This window comes from Prosopis cineraria, unplaced genomic scaffold (genome assembly GCF_029017545.1).
Source record: "Prosopis cineraria cultivar Desert tree isolate PC_DT_omini unplaced genomic scaffold, ASM2901754v1 PC14, whole genome shotgun sequence".
In the NCBI taxonomy this organism is placed as follows: Eukaryota; Viridiplantae; Streptophyta; class Magnoliopsida; order Fabales; family Fabaceae; genus Prosopis; species Prosopis cineraria.
This window is the reverse complement of record NW_026555345.1, coordinates 21,320,452-21,342,123: the sequence shown is the minus strand read 5'-3', so window position 1 is coordinate 21,342,123 and position 21,672 is coordinate 21,320,452. Positions and strand designations below refer to the sequence as shown.

The 21,672-nt window shown below is 32.1% G+C and overlaps 3 protein-coding genes and 1 non-coding gene across 5 annotated transcripts; 3 read left to right on the top strand and 1 right to left on the bottom strand.

Annotated features, from left to right (window-relative positions):
• Positions 1-367: 367 nt before the first annotated feature.
• Positions 368-5,448, top strand: LOC129293501 (pentatricopeptide repeat-containing protein At4g15720). 2 transcript variants are annotated; one of them, XM_054931507.1, is made up of 4 exons: positions 368-2,869; positions 3,268-3,365; positions 3,823-3,932; positions 4,599-5,448. In XM_054931507.1, the coding sequence occupies exons 1-2, from the start codon at positions 1,050-1,052 to the stop codon at positions 3,290-3,292; spliced, it is 1,845 nt and encodes a 614-aa protein (XP_054787482.1). In that variant the 5' UTR covers positions 368-1,049; the 3' UTR covers positions 3,293-3,365; positions 3,823-3,932; positions 4,599-5,448. The 2 variants fall into 2 exon arrangements, with proteins under 2 accessions (XP_054787482.1, XP_054787483.1); XM_054931508.1 differs by having other exon boundaries at positions 368-3,365.
• A 1,866-nt stretch (positions 5,449-7,314) lies between these two features.
• On the top strand, positions 7,315-7,386 carry TRNAD-GUC (transfer RNA aspartic acid (anticodon GUC)). The gene has a single exon. It is a non-coding gene; the product is annotated as a tRNA-Asp (tRNA).
• Positions 7,387-7,480: 94 nt separating this feature from the next.
• On the top strand, positions 7,481-11,226 carry LOC129293241 (peptidyl-tRNA hydrolase, chloroplastic). Its single transcript, XM_054931082.1, has 8 exons — positions 7,481-7,821; positions 8,562-8,646; positions 9,022-9,089; positions 9,369-9,419; positions 9,533-9,606; positions 10,474-10,532; positions 10,658-10,734; positions 10,818-11,226. Exons 1-8 carry the CDS (start codon positions 7,558-7,560, stop codon positions 10,929-10,931), a joined length of 792 nt encoding a protein of 263 aa, XP_054787057.1. The 5' UTR covers positions 7,481-7,557; the 3' UTR covers positions 10,932-11,226.
• Positions 11,227-19,897: 8,671 nt separating this feature from the next.
• Positions 19,898-21,672, bottom strand: LOC129292511 (protein ASPARTIC PROTEASE IN GUARD CELL 1-like). The gene has a single exon (XM_054930064.1). It carries the CDS (start codon positions 21,580-21,582, stop codon positions 20,116-20,118), a length of 1,467 nt encoding a protein of 488 aa, XP_054786039.1. The 5' UTR covers positions 21,583-21,672; the 3' UTR covers positions 19,898-20,115.

Genomic DNA, 21,672 nt, shown 5'->3' with positions numbered 1-21,672 from the left:
GCCAACTTTAACTCATATGAATTAACCCACTTGGGTCCCATATGAATTAAGCCACTTGGTTCATAGCCTAAATGATTTGAGTCTGGAAAAAAAAAAATTATTCGAGTTAAAACAAACTAGTTTTTATTTAAATTAAATTTTTTACAAGATGCATGTAAGAAATTACTGGAGCTAACTCCTTTAACCAACTGGCAAAAAAAAAAAAAAACTCCTCTAAACTAAACTCATATTTTCATGAGAGAATATAAAGTTGCTCCAAATTAATCGGCAAATAATAAATAAATATTACGAGATGCGATAATTATTTTTTAAATTTTAAGAGCTTGTTTGTCATTTTGTATTTTAACAAATTACCGGTGACCTGCAATGTCTCACTAGCGGCAAGAACAAGTCCGTGTCGTCCGACTTACACACCTTGAACTGGAGATTCGCCACCGTCTTCTTCTACGCTGCTGCCGCGTTCACCATTGCGGAGAACTTTCCGATGAAAACCCTTTCCTGTCTTGGTGCTTTGAGACTCAAGAACTTAAACTGTAATGGAAAAGGAGGGGGGACGAAGATTTTGTTCACTCCATTGTTTGAACTTTGATTCCTTCGAGGATTTTTGGAGATTTTGATGGTTGTGATCAAAGGAAATTCTGACTTTCAGAGCTGAGATTGTTTGTTTCAGAGGTATTTTATTGTCATTTTCCCTATTTTCATTTAGAGGGACATGGTGAAAATAAAACAAGCACATTTTGATGGCTGTGCCTGGAAGAAGACTGATGAAATTTGGGTGATCTAGCCTCTAGGTGTAATTCCATGGCTTACTTCATCTATGAGAGGCAACCTTGCAATCCTGAATGGAAAAAATTTTCCCACCAATTCCATTGAAGCACTTCCATTGGTATCGCTCAATCAATGACCAGGATGTCTTCTCTCTTCTGTATACCTTGAAAACAGCGTCCAAGGAAAACAATTTATGGTTTATTGGATCGTAAATAACTGAATATGGTTCCCTATCTCATTTTTAAGTGGTACTTCCGAACCAAAACACTTGTAGGTGTAAAATGAAGCATTCCTTGAATCAGGGTATCCTAATAAATCTCTTTCTTTCATATATTTCCCACCAACAAAGATATTCACTTTTTCATACCAAATCCAATCTCATTAGGAACCTCCAAAATTCTAAGGATTTCACCTCTGCAACCTTGACCCATTCCTATGTTATCAAATCCGGATTCCTAGATGACACCTTCACCGCCAACCATCTCCTAAACTCCTATGTTAGGCTGGTCAGAATTGACTTCGCACGTAAACTGTTTGATGAGATGCCTGAACCAAATGTCGTGTCCTGGACCTCACTTATGGCCGGTTACACAGGTGAGGCTAGACCTGAATCGGTGCTTTGGCTCTTTCAGAAAATGAAAGAAAGCTCTATTCTGCCCAATGACTTTACTTTTGCCACTGTGATCAATGCTTGCTCACTCTTAGCTAATCTCAGGGTGGGTAGAAGTATTCATTCTCTTATTCTAGTCATGGGTTTTGGCTCTAATCTTGTTGTGTGTTCTTCCCTTATTGATATGTATGGGAAGTGCAATAAAGTAGATCAAGCAAGGATTATTTTTGACTCAATGCATCACAGGAATATCGTTTCGTGGACTTCAATGATCACAGCATATTCTCAGAATGCACTTGGACACTATGCCCTTCAACTGACTAAGGAATACAATAATTTGAGATTGGGCAGTCCAAATCACTTCATGTTATCCAGTGTAATCAATGCTTGTGCGAGTCTGGGCAGTCTTGGTTGTGGGAAAATCACTCATGGGGTTGTGATCCGTCTTGGACATGATACAAATGATGTTATTGCAAGTGCACTTGTGGACATGTATGCCAAGTGTGGTTGTGTTAATTACTCTGAAATAGTCTTCAGGAGAATCCAAAATCCCTTAGTAATTCCCTACACTTCAATGATTGTGGGTGCTGCGAAGTATGGAGTTGGGACACTATCTCTGCAACTCTTTCAAGAAATGATTGATAGAGGAATCAAAGCCAATGGAGTGACCTTTGTTGGAGTTTTATTTGCTTGCAGCCATTCAGGTCTAGTAGATAAAGGGGTTGAGCTGCTAAACTCCATGAATAGCAAATATGGACTGAAGCCTGATCCTAAGCATTATACATGTGTTGTGGATATGTTAGGTCGAGTTGGCCGTGTTGAAGAAGCCTTCCAATTGGCCAAATCTGTCAAAGTTGAAAACAGCGAGGATGAGGCTATGTTGTGGGGTACCCTTCTTTCGGCTGGCAGGATTCATGGAAGGGTAGACATTGCCCTTGAAGCCAGCAAAAGGTTAATAGAGTCCAGCACACAATCAGCAGGGGCTTATGTTACTTTGTCCAATACATATGTACTAGCTGGGGATTGGGAAAATGCTTATACTCTAAGATCTAGGATGAAACATACTGGGATTAGAAAGGAACCTGGGTGCAGTTGGATTGAGATAAAGGAATCAACATACTTGTTTTATGCTGGAGATGTTTCTAATTGTGTTCAAGGGAGTGAGATACTGAGTTTTCTTAGGGAATTGGAAGAGAGAATGAAGGAAAGAGGATATGTAGGGGAGACAAAAGGGTTGGTGTTTGTTGATGTGGAAGAAGAGGCCAAAGAGCAAATTGTGAGTTTGCACAGTGAGAGACTAGCCTTGGCTTTTGGCTTAATCAACACTCCTAAAGGAGCCATAATCAGAATAATGAAGAACTTGAGAATGTGCAGTGATTGTCATGAGGCCTTCAAACTGATTAGTGATATTGTAGAGAGAGAGTTCATTGTCAGGGATGTGAACAGATTTCATCACTTCAAAAATGGCTTGTGCACTTGCAGAGATTTTTGGTGAAAATATATGCCATGCTACTTCTATATTTCTCTGGAAAGCACACAGTAATGTAGGACTGAAATACTACACGATTTGCATACCTTACCACTCAATAAACAGGACTCTTATCCTTTTTTTCTTTTCTTTTTTTAATCCGTAACATTTAAGGATGAAAGTATTGTGTGCTTATCCGCTTTGAAGAACTGGATCAAAATACATCAAAAATTTTCTATGCTTTCTCAATTTTGTACAGATGAATGAAAAAAATTTGCTATCTCTAGTCTCTTTCCCAAAAGGGCAAGGTGCTATCTTCGATTAATGTCCGTTTCATTTTTATTCTAACTGCTCTCTAAGGTGATTTGAGGCATCACTTGAGCATTCATTTAAAGCACCTTACATAGCCCTTCTGATGCAGGTTATGGGGCTTCCAAAGATCGTGAAGGAACTTCTCTTGATGACCAAGAACTTTCAGACGATGATAGGTCATAGGGGTGAGCCGGTGAGGTGTCTAAGGTAAACTTTACTCATGCTTCTATTTTTGCTCCATCTTATGTGGTCTTCATTGTGTCTTATTTCCGGTGGACATGTTTAACTATTCAGCATCAGTGTTGGCTCATTCAAAAATGTTCTTCTGTGTATTATAATTGCACAATCTAACATCAAACACATGCATTAAAATTGTTTTCATATTGCCATCAATTGTGTTTGGATCCTGGGACTGTGTCTTGGATACATTAATGTATCAATAACTCTTTCTCTCTTTCCTGGGTGAAATATTATTAGCATTGCATTATTTGTTGATAAATAATGATCTTGCAGATGCTTGAACCTTTGCCTTCTTTTATACAATTGGATTGCATATTCTGGTTTTCACATGTATCTATCGAGTGTCGGCTTTGAGTATCTCAAGTAAAATTATCAAATTTATTAGATGGATTTCACTGACTCTAACCATTTTGTTTCACTGCAGTCATGGTTCAGAGGAATCCCTTCTGATTGGAGAAAAAATTTCTGATCTTCCATATCCGCTGCAGTGGGTTTCCAACTCATTTTAGTTGTTATTCCTCAGAGGGAATGGAGGTAACATTGTTAACTTATATTTCTACTAATTGAGTATCGGATATTCTGCACGTATAAGAGATAGGTTTCATTCTACATGATAATGCAATGAAGTGTGTTAGAGTTTTCTTGTCAATTGTTCTTTGCAGAGGAAAACATTTCTGTATGCATATGGAGAAATATTTCCCTTCCTATTTTTGCTACACAACTGAATTAAGAAAATTCAACTATTGTCATCCTTAGCAACATTCTTATTCAGGAACGTTTCTTGTTAATAAGCATGAAGAAATGCTTACATTTGTACCTGTGCGATCCATGTAAAAATCTGAAGTCTCCAGCATGATGCCTTGCATATTTTTGCCTTTTAGATTTTTTTTTTTTTTGAATAAATTTTGCCTTTTGGATTATAAGAGGGAAAATATTATAAAAGGAAAATTCCATCGTGTCATTCAAAATGGGGCATAATTCTGTTGTGGAGTGCTCATCCAATCAGCTGGGGGGTTGGAGAAGGTCTTGACAACCGAAAGAACTTTTGTTACACACCAACTAATTAGAACCCTTATGTCTTGCTTTTTCTTTCTTCTTTCTTCCTTCCTTTTTTAATTTTTCCTCAAGACACTTTCACTAATTAGGATGACATTTTCACTTATATTTATTTCAAGCAACTAACATGCCCCTTTGATACAGGCTATAGAACTTCCAAAGATTGTGAAGGAACTTTTCTTGATGACTGGGAACTTTCAAAGGCTGATGAGGGTGAGGCATCTGAGGCAAACTAATGGAATATGGATAATTGGAATCTACCCTAGATCAGAAAGATTTAGCATTAGTGGGCTCATATCTGGACAGGTGGTGCCACAAACCATTAGGTCCCATTGGTTATTAAAAAAGAATGGAATGGAATAGATTGAAAAAATAAAGGTGAAAAATAAAATAATCAAAAGGAATAGTGAACCACATTCATAAAAGAGAGGATTAATTTAATTCATAGAGTTGAGAATCATGATTGATGAGATTTTTGGAGGAGATGGTGATTCTCACATTTGTAACATATATTAATGAGTTTTATCATGTTTATTATGAGGAGAAAGGATGATTTAATTTATTTTTGTGTTGATTTTTTTTAATTCATTCCATTTCATTCGTTTCTAATAACCAAACAGAACCTTAAGGTTCAGACAATAGTAGCTCTATATTGGCTAGGTTTGGGAAAAGAGGATCAAGGAAGTTTTGGCATCTCTTCTCCCTGTAAAAAATTGCTCTTCGTATCTTTGATTTTCCTTTCTTCCCCCTGCATTATCTCTTTTTGTTTTCGGCTATTATTTGTGTATTCATCTAATATTCTAGGTTGATGATAGATCACAATAATGTCATGCAATTCATATAGCCGTCCTCATCTATTAGGATAAAGCTGCTTGTTGTCATCATCGTCATCGTTGTTGTCATCTAGTATGATCAGACTAAGCTGACCTGGGGTTACTGATATATGTAATCAAACTGATATTAGCAGTGATTAAGTGCAGTACTGTTCTTTTTCTGTAATGTTCTATTCCAGCTGTATTTCCTTATTGGTGTCGTGCAAGTTTGCTTCATTGTTAGGAAGAACATTCTAGATTCCTGATTGATGAAAAAATTACTAATCTTCCATGTGCACCTTAGTGGATGTACAACTAATTTTAGTCATTATTTCTCAAAGGGGTGTTAAATATTTTTAGGGAATGAAGATAAGATTGTTAATGTTTATTTCTACTAGTCAGTATAATAGGATGATGCAAGGAAGCATATAAGGTTTGGTTTGGTTTGGGTTCAACATTTGTATTTTAGAAAGTACTTTTGGAATGCTCATAGAAATCGAAGTTTTTTGGATTTGAAAAGGCATTAAAAAGAACATCTAAAATGTCTCCAAAAAAACATGGCATGGAAACTCAATTGAACCTATAAATTGTTAAATAAATGTTTTAACTGATTACATAAAATGCTTTATTTATAATTAGTTTAATTATGGTTTGATTATAGTTTTAACTATTAATTGTTAAATTAGTGTTTTCATTAGTTCAATAATCAATCTTACTTTCAATACCTTGCCAGGAAGTACTTTTGCCAATGTTCAAAAAATATAATTTTCCGGTGGTTGTTGAAAAATTAAATGAGAAGTCAAATAAATTGAATTGCTCCATGTGTTCTCTGGCTTAAATAAGTTTTTCGGCCTTTTTAATGTTTTTTTTTTTTTAATTTGATAGGAGGGCTAAAACACAGTGTAATTTTTATTGTTTTAAAAATAAAAAATTACCAGTTACTATAATGCCTTGTACAACATATCATGCCATTATTTACTTATATGAATTTTTCATATATGAATCTTATATATACTTTAAAGTAATTAAGGCCTGATTTGCGGAGCAATTTGTTCAAATGAAAAACCAAATTTAATAGTTTTATAAAGGAAAACCAAAATTGATAGATGTCATCATCCAATTTATAGCTACATCAACTTTAGATTTATATTTGATTTTAAAAAAAAATTGCAAGAAGTAAGTGAATCGCCCCATTTATCACTTATAAATAATATTCTTTATAATATATATTGATATATTAATATATTATTTTTCTATCACTTATCCATATACTATAAAACTGGCATTCAATTTTATACACTTGTGGGGTTTACATCTTTTTAAAATTATTTAAATTTAAACTTGAAAGAGAAAATTTATCATTTAAAAAGTAATAATTACAATAATAAATAGCGTACTGATAATAAACTAATAGTGCATACTCATTTTTTATAAAACATCATCGATTCATCATAAAATTATAATATATATATGTATAAGTAGGTTGAAAATTTTATAATGTATAAGTTGCTATACTAATAGTATCACTCCCCATTTGGTACGTCGGAACATGGAAGGGTTTTTTTATGAAAATAGAATCCAATGGAGGAAGGGGGTAACATGAAAAGAAGGGCAATGGAATCGGATTTCATGAAGTGTATGTAATAAGTCCTTTGTCAACTAGCCTTATAAGTTGAGTGAGGTTTATATATGTGTGCTTTTCTTTTACATAATAAGCTAGTTTTTAGGATATGCTCTCTTTTTAGACTTGTGCTCATGACATTGATATTTTTATTGAAAGACATACGTCACAAAAAGAACTATTCATATAAAATTTTGACTAATAAGAGGTCAAGTGAAATATTATAAAATGAAATTACTAAAATGTTGTCTCTTAACATGGTAACATTATAATGAGTCTCATATCAAGAAGTTTTACAAGTTGAATAAGGTTTGTAAATATAAGGGCCTTCCATCCAATAGGTTGATATTGAGATGGATTTTTTTGATTGGTCATGATAGAATGATCAAATGGTATTTTATGTCATTTTGCAAGGAACTGTCAACTTGTCGTTGTAGTATAGTGGTGAGTATTCCCGCCTGTCACGCGGGCGACCCGGGTTCGATCCCCGGCAACGGCGGCTAACACGTGCCTTTTGCTGCGGTCATTTTTTTATTTTTATTTTTTAAAAAATATAAAAAAAATTTCAAAAGCGCAAGTTCTTCGTCCAATTTCGAAGTTCTTGTTACTTTTTCCCTAGGGCTTCTGTGCCTTTCGCTTGCATCGAAATCTAACCTTTCAACCAAGAAGCATGAACCTTTGTGCTTCGTTATCATCATCTAGTTTCCCCAACTTGAATCGATGCTTCCGCTTTTCAAAGCCTTTAGTTTCATTCCCCGCTTCTTGTTGTGTAATGTCTCTGTTTTGTAATAAGAATTCTTCGGCCATCGTGGCTTCAAATTCAATAACCACAGGTACAATGAGCTCGGAGGCCGTGAAGCCCAAGAATAAGGAACCATGGCTAATCCTTGGCCTTGGAAATCCTGGCAAGAAGTACGCTGGTACTCGCCACAATGTCCGTACACTCCTCGCTTGGCTTTCTCTGTTGTGTTCTTCTTCCTCTGGCTTTTCCAGTTTCAGTGATAATTGTAAATTCCAGTGCCACGGCCGCCACAGCAGTAGCTGTTGTGCCTGGGAGAATTGTCTCATTAAGCAATAGGTGCTTCCAAAAGTCACTAACTTTAGATTGTCCCAGCTGAACTGCATCTGTTCTAATGTTGATTAATTTGGTGCATCTTCAATCACTAGCTTTGAAAGTCTGAAATTACAGCATCTTCCTAGCAATAGGACTTGTTTGGCAGCGTTGGGCTGAAAATTAGATATTGCATGGTATCTGAAGTTACTGGGTGTGGTCTAGTGGTAGGAGTGTCAGTTTATCAAGAGCTGTCTTAGATTTAAATCTTTTCTCCATCATATGCCCCAAAAAAAAAAAATACAAGTTGTATATGGGAAATCGTATATATACTTATGCTATGGGTACTCCATTTTGTGCTTGCTTGTTGTACAAGTGTGGACAAATAAGATATCTTTTATGTAGTATCATGTATATATGACACTGACATACTGCTGTTAGGCAACTTCCTCCCTCTTTGTTATATATACTTCATGAAATAGAAGTAGTTTTCAACTTTTCATACTATTCGTTAGAGTCTTGCTAGCAGTTTATGATGCCTAGTAGATGATATTATGATTGGTTGGGACCTGGAACCAATTTCAATAGTCTATGTCTGACTCCATTTCGTAGCATCATTTCAGGTGGGTTTTGATATGGTTGATGCTATAGCGGAAGCTGAAGGGATACCTATGAGCAGCGTTTCCTTTAAAGCCCTGTTTGGAAAAGGTTAAATCTTTTTCATTCTCTCATATTACTTCGGTGGCTACAGAGGAATGGCAATCTACTTATTAATTTTTGTTGTAGTAAATTATGGCTTCTCACCCTACCCACCCTAATTATTTTTATATGATCATAATTATAGTCAAGTTGAAGCACAGAGTAGTTTCATGTCGGACAGGAAACTGTCTATATTGTAATTAATGAACTGTATACATTATGATCATATGGCTTTGTTCAATTTCTCAGATTCGTTTGCCAATATCATTTTAATTCAGACTTCAGAATGTTAGGTAGAAAAGCAAAGGATGTCATTGAAATATTTGTTAGTAGTTATTCCAGTTGGGCAATGCATTTTGATGGAATTTGTTTTTACTACTTCAGGTGTTATAGGTGATGTGCCAGTTATACTTGCAAAACCTCAGACTTTCATGAATTCGAGTGGTGAATCAGTGAGTATGTTAGCTAGAACATTCTCATATGTTGTAATATATGCTAGGTCAGCTTTGTTGACTGAAGAATACTGGTTTTATGATTGTCAACATGATAAATCTGAAGGGATTTAACAAGATCCTGTGACATAGCAATGACAAATTGCTGAAGAAAACTGTTGTGAACATGTGATTAAATATTTTGTGTTTCTTTAGAGTGGCTTTGTTGATGTGCATGCCCTCCTTTATTACTTTTATTTTTGACAGACCGACTGACTGGGAATCAAATCTATTTTGAAGGTTGGGGCTATAGTTTCATATTACAAGATTCCATTGAAGCAAGTACTTGTGGTATACTACCTATGCTATAACTTCTATTCTTTTTTCTTAAGACCTGCAAAAGTAAAGCAGAGTATTTGAAGCAGCATGTGCTACAGCCTTGGGTTAATAAATCTCTTGTACAGATCTTTGATGACCTAGATTTGCCTTTTGCAAAATTGCGGCTGTTGCCAAAGGGGGGGCATGGAGGTCACAATGGGTAATTATGATCTTTTCTTGTGCTTGTTTTTCAATACTCTGCCTTTGGCATGGCATCTTATTGAATGTATAAACTACAATATCAATCATGTTTTAAATTTCATATACAAATTTCTACTTCATTTGATAGTAGAAGATGCTGTGTGTCTTCTTTTATTATTTCCGCAACCATAATTTGGATGTGAAAATGTCTGGGCTTAACTTGATAATTAGCTAGCAGCAGAAACGTTACTTGTGCTATAAAATATAAATACGATAAACTTTTAGAAGTCGAATGGTCATTCTAGAAACAAGTAGAGAATATTCTTGGCTATGCTAGTACTTGGCTTACATCACTTTTCTGAATAGAAAGAAACTATTGAAGTGAATGGAACGTGGCTAAATTTTCCACTGTATAAGCATGGCCATAATTTACTCCCTTTCTCTTAGGTTAAGGAATGCTAAAACTAAATGCTGAGCATGGCACACTGGCGCTGACAGTTTAACAATAACATCATAAATTCAAAAACACATAATAAGCATTTCAATTGCCTTTAAAGATATCTCTTTCTCCTGAAATTACGTGCAGAGAGCAAATTCAAAATCCTTGTCCATCTCTTAATCCATCCTCTAACTAGTATAGGAGACCCATGAAATTGGCCTCTTTCTGTTAGAAACTTAGAGGTTAGAATAGCCTTTGTATTTTACTTCAATTCATGATGTTCAGTCCTTCCTCTTTTATTTTTCCTCAAAAGGCATCTCAAGTTCTTTCTTTTCTCATCAAGGTTGATACGATGATCATTCATCTGAGTGATGTTATGCTCTTTGACTTGCTGCTTGCTGAGGAAAGCAAATGAGGCATTGATGTTTTTTTCTTGCTTTCTGGCAGAATGAAGAGTGTTATAAGCCACTTGAAAGGGAGTTCTGATTTCCCTCGATTAAGAATTGGTATGTTTGAAGCCTTTTATTTTATTTTATTTTATTTGAAAAAGTTGTTACCTTTATTGCATATTTGCATCGGTTTGTGATGTTTATTTGTAACCAAAATTGATGATTATTTTTTCTTTTGGCAGGCATTGGACGGCCTCCTGGGAAAATGGATTCTGTAGCATTTGTTCTTCGCTCCTTCACTAAACAAGAAAGAGAAGAGGTACATTTCCTTACTGTTTAATTGACTGAAAATCCTTTGACACGGTTTTTTGGATCTAAATGTTAATATAAAATATCTTTCAGTTGAATTTTACATTTCACAAAGGAGTGGAAGCAGTACGGATTCTTTTGCTCGAGGGCTTTAATAAGAGTGCAACATTCGTCAATACTGCCAAGAAAATAGAGCAAGTAGGTTGAGTGAATGCTGAATCTGAAGATCCTTTTGGCATTTAAGAACAAACAAGATGATGACATTTCAGGGACATATAGTGCCAGGACAAATTCAATATTTTTTTATTCACAAGTTTCCTACAGCTAATCATTATGATTCATTTTAATTGAGAAAGGTATAGCCTTAGCAAATTTTTTTGGCATGAAAAACATTCCAAAAAATATATTGTAACATTAACCTTGTCACTTCATGATCTTGAAGATCAGAAAGAAGAGCAGCCTTAATGTATGTTATAATAATATGGTGTTTCTTACAGCTCTATTTCGTCAAAGGACTCTTTTTAAGTTTTTTTTTTAAAAATAAAAGGACATTTTTACCTTTTAATTGTTCGCATAAGAACGCATGTTTTTTTTTTTTAAGGGTGATGCAATTTTTTTTCTTCAACAATTATAAATGGTGCAATGTTGCTCTTGCCTCTACCATAAACAAAAGATTACCTTTGATCTTTAATTAATTCAAATATTATAGAAAATGATCTAAAGGTATAAAAAAGAAAAGATCTAAAAATTACTAATAAGTACAACAAGAAGGAGCTTTATCTCAGTAAGTGGAGTTGATTACATGAATTGTATGACATCATTTTATTTTATTATTTGTCAAGCTTGTAAAAATATTAATGAAGAGGTTTTGACTAACAACTTTTAGAAATTTTTTTTAGGCTTTCATTTACCTCTTTTGACGAAATTCAAACTTATCTGTCTCACTATTTTCATAGGTGGCTTTTGTGGGGTTTTTTTTTTTCATGTTCAAATCATTTCAAAATATTTTCTACAACTTTTCCTTTAATAGGTGTGAAGTTTACTTTTTCTTATATGTGCTTATTTCAAATTTTACCTATACATGTATGTTCACATATCTATCTTAATATTCTCATCTTTGCCAATCCAACTTCATATTCTTGCTATCTTATTAAAACCCAATAGTTACTGCTTTATAATATTGTTGATCTTATAACAGTTCAATAAAACTTCTATTTAAGTTTATTAAGTATTTTATGATCGCAAATAACTCCTTTAACCTTTCTTTAATTAAATTATTCAGCTTGTATTTTATGTGCAATATCTCCATAAATTTCCTCATTAAAATTATTTATGTAAGAGATTTAATTGATATTAATTTTCTTATAGGATTTTTTAATGTAATTTTCCAATGTTTTATTATAATTTTCTGAGTCAACTTACATCAATTCTTAACATATTTAACTGAAAGCCAAAATTGTATTGTTTTAAAATATTGAAGGAAGATATTGTATTATAACAAAGTTTAAGATGCTATTAAATGAATAGTTGAAGAACAAAAATTTCTTGTTAAAGGAAACTAGCAAGTGCGCATTCATTCTTCTATCAGGAATTTTATTGTGAAATAGTTTGAATTTATCCAATAAACTCAACTTTCAACTTATTTATGCACATTTCTTGCAAATATAGATTTATATAATGATGATGAGGAGGAGGAGGATGTGATTTAACATTTAAGATCCACATTTCTTCATTATGTCCTGATCCTATGAGCACATTGAACTATTCATGTGATTTATACATTTTTTTTCTTTTTTAACAAAAAATGAGGTATTTGTTAGTATGAATACTAACTACCTCATTTGATTTTAATATTTCCCATTTTTTCAAATAAAATCTAAAATATATTATTAAAAATCACAAGGTTCAATAGGCCTGTACAGTGCCCTTCCTATTACAAGATATGAGAACGAATTGGAAGCTTTAACTTCCAAATATCAATGTGTTAAATGTGTGATAGTATCACTTTGAGTGATTAGAAAATTAATCACAGTATAAATGTGTGGTGAATGCTTCTAAAGTAGTTTAAGCTATTTTAGTGTTTAATTCGTGATTAATATAAAACACTAATATAGTATAAAGATCCAGGTGATTTTTGGACAATGAAAAGAAAAATAGAAAATAAAAAAATTGACATTGATACTGAAAAAGAAAGGGTTGGATGGAAGGTGCTCGTCCCTCATATGGTAAATTAAGATTCAAATCCCCATTAAGAAAATGCTCACATTTAGTGTCCCAATCTTGTCTCAAACAGATTTGATTTCAATAAGAGAATATTTGTGAACAATAAAAGAAAGAAAAATAAAGAAAAGAAAAAATAATAAGATAATTATTAGATGTATGATAGTCCCATATTGAGTAATTAGATAAATAATTATTACTGTATAAATGTATAGTGAGTCCTTCAAAAGTAATTTAAACTTCTTTTAATAAAATATTTTACATTAAAAAAAATTAATCATTTGGTTTTTGAAGTTGTAAGTCAATTATAACTCAGTTGTTAAATTTTGACTCTTGTAGCTCAGTTCATATAGTTTTAACCAATTAAAATATTGCTCCTTATATTTTCAAAAATAAAATTGTAAAGATTAAAATTAGGTTAAAATTTATTAATAATATTTTAAATTACTAAACCTTTTTAATCTTTACAAAAAGTATAAATATTAAAATTTTAAAATATTTTTAATATTTATAATTTTATTTTTAAAAAAATACAAGAATCAATATTTAAATAGTTAAAAACTATAGGGATTGAGTTGTAAGAATCAAATTTTAAAAATTGAGTTATAACTAAAGTAAAATAAGTTACAATAAATTAAAGTTTAGGAACTAAGATATATCAAGTTATTTATTTATGGTAATTTAATAAAAATAAAAATGAATATTTCTCTTTTATTAAATTTATTTGAACTAAGATATATTAAGTTATTTATTTACATAAATTAAATTTTTAATATTAATATAATTATAATTTTTATAATTAATTAGATATGTAATTTAAATAATATATTTTACTTTTTAAATAAAATTTAACAAATTTAATAATATTAGATACAAATTTATTAATAATTTAATTTTGAAAGGCAATGTCCTTTATGATAATTTATGCAGTTAAAATTGATTCTGAATAAATTATCCAAACATCATTAATTCTATTAAAATTAATTTAAAAAAATATCCAAATAGATTGTGTTATAACATAATTAATTATAATTAAAATCTGTTATTTAATTAGTTATTTTTATAATCTATTATACTTAACTAAAATTTAAATGGGTATTAAGTTATAATTGAGTTAAAATTATAAAGATTAAATAATTAATTTTTTTAAAATTATTTTGATACAAGAGACAAGAATTAGTTTGTGATGAAAGTGAACTCTAGTAGTATGAACATAACATGATAGATGGACCAGCTGGCCAGGACCTAAACGAAGATCTGAATCTGACATTTTTTGGGTCAAACGATAGGGCTTGTTTAACAAAAAGCATATCCACTTTTTCCACAAACCCACCAAAGATTATCCTCTCTTATACATTTAATATGTCAAATTTTGAATGAACTAAAGATATAGTAAGCAAAGTAAGTATGTGAAAGGTAGAAATTTGTGACCCACTAAGAATACTTTACTTTGATCTAGCATTGATTGAAGACTCATTGCTTTTCATAGTAAAACAATGACTATTATTTCTTTTCTTTTTTTTATATATGTCGAGCATATGTGCATTAAATATGGGTATTTTTTTATTAACAATATTCCAACTTTGATATCAAGTGAAAGAGTTAAACCTTGAAAGAGTTAAACCTTTTCACTTCTTTCTTCACATATATCATTGCCAATAAAACTCAATTAGTAATCGCATGTAAGAGGAGGAGGAGGAGGAGGTTTTATCAAGTTCTTGAATGTGCTTTAAAAAAAATTAAAACATACTCTCTTCATTTAAAAATATAAAAAATTTTTAATTAAACCTCATACACTAATAAAATAGTTACATATTCTTTAATTAAATTTATCTTTTTATATTTATCTCTATTAAACACCCTACAATAAATATAAAGTTATTATTAATAGAAGTATTTTTAAAAAATAATAATTATATTTTAAAAGATTAAAAATATTTTTAATTTTTTAATATTTAATTTTTTTAAAAAATATTTTATGTTTTTAAACAAAGAAAGTAGAAAGAAAGAAATTTAAGAGCCAACAAGCCTAACAAGCGAATCAATTTTCCAAAGTGAGAAACAGCTATATATTTGGAAGTTTCTGAATTCTGATGCATTTGTGGTTGACCTATCTGTCCTTTTACGCCAATGGCGTGATTGGTGACTCTGATCAGAGTGCCTGATTTTTCCTGCATGCACGTGATTTTTTGATCCTGATGCCCCACCCAAATATATATACTATTAGTATAATCATTTTCATCTTCCCTTAATTTATTCATGCAAGTGGAAAGGATCTACTATTCTTTTACTCATAAATCTGGATTATCATTATTTTATACTTGTCTGCAAACATCCTCTTAATTGTCTCTTTGTCTCTATATATCATCCCAATATATTTATTTTTTGAGTTATTAATCATCATAAGCCCCAAATTATTATGTAAATAATATCTTAAATTTTAAACTTTTAAAATGTATAAAAACTTCCTCAACTTTTAAAGTTGGAGCATTTAAAATATTGCCATTAAATTAAAAAAAATAGCCATTATTTTTGTAGTCATTGGGCTCAATCACATGTTAATATGATACTCATGTTGATCCTTAAATAATTTAACGATGAGATTTCAAGTGTTTGAAATTTAAAAGTTGAAGAGAATTTTTATTCATTTTAAAAATTCAAAATTCAAAATATTTTTTACTTAATTATTTAAAGTTTATGATGCTCATTGACCCTTATTTTTTTAACTAACAAAAGATGGTGCAAACTTTAGAGGGTACCAATCAAGTTATTTCATATTTATAAGTTAATTTATAAACAATTTTTGAGCCTAAATATATCTTTAAAAAGTAATCACATTTAATTACTTAATTTTTTTTTATCAACTTCATTTTGGGAAAAGATATTTGTTCTTTGGTCCGTTAGAGGAAAAAACACAAAAGCTTGCTCTGATTTATTATAATATTTAAATTAAATAATGTTACGATGAATTTACCTTAATGCCTTTAACTTTATTGAAGACTGGTCGGCATTACGCGTATGGGTTGAGCTTGAACAGTGTCGAAGTAACTTTCCAAAAAAAAAATACAAATGAAAAAAAAAGAAAGAAAGAAAGGTCGTTGATGTAGCAACTTTTTTTTTTTTGAGAATGACGCCTAATCAATGTTGTCAAAATCGGATCGGACCGGATGGTCCGAGCCATTCGACCGCAATCCTCTGAAGAAAACGGTCCAGTTCAATCAAATGAACCAATCTGACGTTTGACTCGGGTTGAACCGGCCGGTTTTGAGAGAACCGGCTTTGATTCGAAAATCGAACTCGGGTCCACCTAATTCAAAACCAAAAAAATTTAAAAAAATTAGGCTGAGTTGCTTAGATTCATAATTTTTTTCTCTAATCATTAATTCTCTCTTTTCTTCTCTTCTCTAATATCTAATTTCTTCTTCATGGCCCACACTCAATCTCTAACTTCTCCTCCAACATCTACCTCTAGCTTTAACAATCCAATCTTTAATATTGAGATCGAAAGCTTGTAAGTCATGACATGACAGTATGCCTCCAGTTCTAACATTTTCTTTTGAGATCACAAGCTTGTACTAACATGCTTTTACCTCTAACTCCAATTATCCAAGTATTTAGCTTTTGGAGTCGAGATTCCAAGCACCATTGACAAATTAATGTTTTATTTATATAATTATACATATAAATTTTATTTTTTATTTAATTTTTATGTCATCGGTTCAACCGCCAGTCTAACTGGTTAGACCATAAAAACCGCGACTCGTTGCTCTTTTCGGTTCGATGTCCTGTTCGAGTTTCAAAACACTGCGCCTAATGCCCTAATTAAAGAAATATCCACCTAAGTCACCACACATTATGAATTTTTTTTTAATATAAAGCCGCAATAAAACCATGCAAAAATATTAAGATCAAATCAAGTCAAAAGGCATAAGACTCTTACAATTAATAGGTGGTCTGTCAAATAATATAATATCAAAATAATCTTTGGGAGTCCTGTGTGTTAGGAAATTGGTGCATCTATTTGCTTTTCTACAAACATGATCAAACATGATCTCCCAATCTTGCATAATGAGATTCTTTATGTTTCCGATGACAGCAACACATTATCAATTGATTCTGTAGATCTCAGTCTTATATGCAAATATATTTTATGGCAAAAAGACTCATTTGCCCCTCATTTAAACATGTACAAGTTTTTCAAGTGTATAACTAATATAATTTTTATGTATAACATGATAAGGTTCAAATAATATCCATTCATTATGCATAATTTGTGTGATTTAATTAAATAATAATGCACAAGTTTTCCAAAAATATGAATAATAAAATATTTATATATAACATAATAATATTCATATATTAATAACAAAATACCTAGCACACAATATTTTTTCAAATGAGGGGTAAATAGATCTTTTTATTTGAAAAAATATTTGTATATACAGCTTTGAACTTGCAGAATGAATTCAAAATGTAAGGAATCTTAGGGGTACATTCCTTTAATCTGGGTCTTGGATGTTGTCTTCTCTCTGTTTTTTCTTTTTTGTTTTTTTTGGGGCCTTTTTCCCCCTGTCTTCGAATTACATTTTACTTTTTTCTGCGAATTACATTTTAATTTTTCTTCGGTCCAAACATTTAACTTTTTCCTGATCAATTCAATGAATAAAAATCCATCAATCATTTTCGTCGATTGTCAAACTCATTTACTTTGCTTTTTAAAATAAGCATGAATTGAATCCTAATTAATATGTCCCTTCTGGGGCATCCGATAAAATTGAATCCTAGTTAATATCACATCAGCCGACAAAATTACATGTACTAGACTATTAAAGTACTTGCCACGTCTCCAGTCACACTGCTTTCAATTTTCATGGAGAACTTTAATCTTTAGCATACTATGCAACGCGAGGATGACAGATAGATTTTAAAAGTTTAAACCAATGATAGTTAGATTTCTAATAAAATTTATTTTTTTTAAAAAAATAAATTATAAATATTAATTTAAATGAAGTTGATGATCATTTTTTATTTTAAACTATTTTTTAAATAGCATTTTAAATTTTAAATTCTTAAAATAAGCATTATAGGTCATAAATTGTTAATCAAATAATAAATTAACCCTTGTTGTTAACTTAAAAATAATTGCAACTACATTTGACTTTATGAAGCCCAATTAAAGGCTGATGTGACACTAATCTTCTTTCAACATATGACATGTTGGTTGACTGACATATTGGTCAATGTTATACAAATAAACAGTGACAATAATTTGTTTAAAATTAATAAGTTGATAGAAGTTTTTATTAGTTTTAAGATTTCAAGGTTTAGAATATTTTTTTGAGTAATAGTTTAGGGTCTGTAATACTCATTAACCCTTCAAACAATTCTAAACATAAATTCATGTTACTAGTTCTATCCCAAATTATAAAATAATTTATGACAAGATTATACATATCAATAAAATACAATAATGACACTTTAAATTCTTATTTTTTTTCCATAAAAAACTACTCATAAATTTTCAATAATGCTTGTACACACTTAATCTAGCTACAATATCACTTCAATTTTCTCTTCACTTAAAAGAGTAATATTAAAAAAATATCATTAATAAAATCTTATTTTTTTAAATTATCTTATATTTTAGGACAAAAAATTCTTTCAAAATTTGTCTTATAATTTAGGACAGAAAGAGTACAATTTAAAAGTTACATTTAATACTTAAATATGCATTTATAATTAAAATTCTTAAATTTATAATTATTTGAATTGATATTTTTAACCTACTTTTAAAGAAATTGTCGGGAATTTCTTCCACACACACACAATACATAACAAAATTTATCATGTTCTTATCATTTTTTAATTTTCATTTATATTTTTATAGTTTTTTAATTTCAATCAAGTCCTTATAGTTTGATCCATTATATTTATTAATTACTAAAGTCAAAATCCTTGAATTTTTCCATTGAGAAAATAAAATTTAAAATTTTATATATTTATTTAAATATTATGTAATTTTAGAATTAATTACATAATTTTTATAAATTAAAATTATTAGATTATGTTTTTAAAATAATTTTTATGCACAGAATTTTCATACAAAATTTAATAAAAATGTAAACATTGTATTAATATAAATTTTATTTTTTTGCCAAAATAATTAAACCAATTTATTAATAAAAGTCAAAAGTATTTTTGTGTTAAAAAATTTAATCATTCAATAATAATTTTAATTTTAAGTAATTAACATATTTAAGAAATCAAACTATAAGAACTTAATTAAAGTAAAATAAATTCTCAAGAGCTTAATTTAAAACTAAGAAAAACAATAAAAACTTGCAAATTAATTTTTTTATATGCGATGTATATGTAATGATGGTTGGGCTAATTGAAAAGGAATTGCACGGTATGATTCCTTCATGTAGATGCTAATAAGAGATAATGGTCGGATCTAAAATAGCAATCCTACTTAATATATCAAAATATATAATCATATAGATAATAAAAATATATAATTATCAAAAATTGAATTTAAAAAAAAACTAAATTTTTATGTAATGAACTAAAATTTAAATTTTTGTTAAAAAAAAAAAACTCTAACGTTTACATTTAATACTTGACCTAATATTTAATCTTATTTTAAATAAAATTTTATCAAATAAAAAAATATTTGTAAAGAATGAAAATATATAAAATTATTTATAGACAAGAAAAATTGGTCAAAAGACCAAATGGCCCTTATATATAAGCTTATCAACATAGTGGCGACCCAATTCAGCGAATCCAGGCACGAGATCCTTTATATGGTCTCTCTCTGCCGCTGTCAATTTTGTCTCAAATCATTTTGTCGTGGTCGGCCACGACACATCCATTCCATAACATGACTGAATTAAGCACTTTTTGGTACTATAATAGGTTCCAAGATTACAAAAATTTACCACTCATACCACTGAGTCACAAATCTCAAATGTCATCTTTGATAATTCCAATTCCTTGAGAGCAATTAAGCAAATACAAAGATTCCTTCTTACCCACTAAGGGTTCCCAATTCAGATTTAGCAAAATCAAAATCCAAAAACCATACCTAATTTTCTTGTTTTCGCCATTAATTAATGTAGATTTTATATAGCGAATAGCGATACATACGAAAATACCTACGTATACATAACTAGCATTTATTGTTTGAGAAACCAACTATGGAGTTCGCCAGATCGAAGGTAACACGTGTCCCTTGTTGCTGCACGTTCCCGATGATGGACATTGACGACGACGACGGAGCAAAAGCGAAGCAGAATGTCCCTTTCGAGTCCACCGGAATCAAGTAGTTATTCGCCGGCAACGCCAACGATTTCCCGCTACTGAACTGAAACGACACCGTTGGCACTTTCACTGACTGCAGAGACGACAAGTCGTAGCACGTGTCGAACAGAGCGAACCCGCTCGCGGGTTTCAGGTTCCGAGTCAGTCTCACGAACGCGTCACGGACCGAGTTGTAAGCCTCAGACTGTAGCCGAGTAATGGCGGTCCCGGAATCGACGATGATCCCGCCGCTTCCATCCTGGTCCAAAGCGAATGTCGACGGAGGGATAGGGACTGTTTTCCCTCCGACGTTCACCCCGATGAGTTCAACGTAATAAAACGAACCGAGCTTTCGGTTTTTTCGTAACGGGGCGGTTACTGAGTCATAGGGACTGGGCGAGTTGAACTCGAGAGTCGACGATCTGTCCGTGTCGCGATCAACCAGGCAGTAGGAGAACGAATTTGCTTTGATCTGTGATGTGAGCGACAGAGGTCCACCGCCAAGTCCGATCAACCCGGCGGCTCCAACGAACAGTCCCTCATTGTCGTGACCACAACCAATAGCAACGCGATTCACTGACCCGGTTTTACCAAACGACACCGTTTCCGTCGCATATTCTCCGACAGTGAAGGACCCGTCGCCGTAGGAAACCTGATAGAGACACTTGTCGTTCCGGCAAGCGGACGTCTCGAGTTGTTGGCATTGTTGCGAACTACAGGTGAGAGCACTGTACGAAGATGAAGCAGTCGGATCGTAAATCTGGTCGGTTTGGTTGTAACAGTCCATACAGGGCTTGCTTTGGATCCAGTTCACGTCGCTCCCGGTGTCGAGAACCATGTAGAAAGGCTTCGGCGGCTGACCCACGCCGACTCTGGAGAAGTACTCGCCGCTGCCTAGCTTGGTACCAGAGGAAACCGGCGTGGATAGATCTTCAGGCAGGACCTCGGACTCGGTCGGGTACAGATCGGACCTCCCGACTTGGTTAAGGGCGAGTTGTAGTTTGGTAGTGATGGATTTCACTCGCGCTGAGTCACGAGCGAGTCGAGCCAAGACCAAGCTCCGGTAGTCCTGGTGCTGCGAATTCAACAGAGAATCTCTTGGATGTAACTGGACAGAGAATGAAGAAGAACAAGAGAATGTGGGGGTGCTATATGTTTCTTCAAACAGTTCTGTATCTAAGGAGAGAACTTGGTTGGTTTGATGGAGAGAGGAAGAGACATCAAGCTCAGTGGTAGCGAAATCGTTAGATTCAGATGGTAAGGCGCGAGAGAAAGCAGAAGGAAGAAGAAGAAGGAAGAAGGAAACGGAGAGAGTGAAAGCTGAGTTGAGAGACATGTTTGGGTGAGAAAGCTAAAGAAGAAAACTTGGGAAGACGAAGAAGAAGCAGAGGAAGAGGAAAGATGATGAAGGAAAGTGCGAGAGGGT

What these genes read in the sequence shown, in the direction of transcription:
- LOC129293241 (XM_054931082.1), top strand. Translation starts at nt 7,558, where the DNA reads ATGAACCTTTGTGCTTCGTTATCATCATCTAGTTTCCCCAACTTGAAT. An exon ending in TGAATTCGAGTGGTGAATCA is followed by an intron (nt 9,090 to 9,368) that starts GTGAGTATGTTA and finishes TCTATTTTGAAG; the next exon opens with GTTGGGGCTATAGTTTCATA. An exon ending in CATTGAAGCAAGTACTTGTG is followed by an intron (nt 9,420 to 9,532) that starts GTATACTACCTA and finishes TCTCTTGTACAG; the next exon opens with ATCTTTGATGACCTAGATTT.
- LOC129293501 (XM_054931507.1), top strand. Translation starts at nt 1,050, where the DNA reads ATGAAGCATTCCTTGAATCAGGGTATCCTAATAAATCTCTTTCTTTCA. An exon ending in TGCACTTGCAGAGATTTTTG is followed by an intron (nt 2,870 to 3,267) that starts GTGAAAATATAT and finishes CTTCTGATGCAG; the next exon opens with GTTATGGGGCTTCCAAAGAT.
- LOC129292511 (XM_054930064.1), bottom strand. Translation starts at nt 21,582, where the DNA reads ATGTCTCTCAACTCAGCTTTCACTCTCTCCGTTTCCTTCTTCCTTCTT.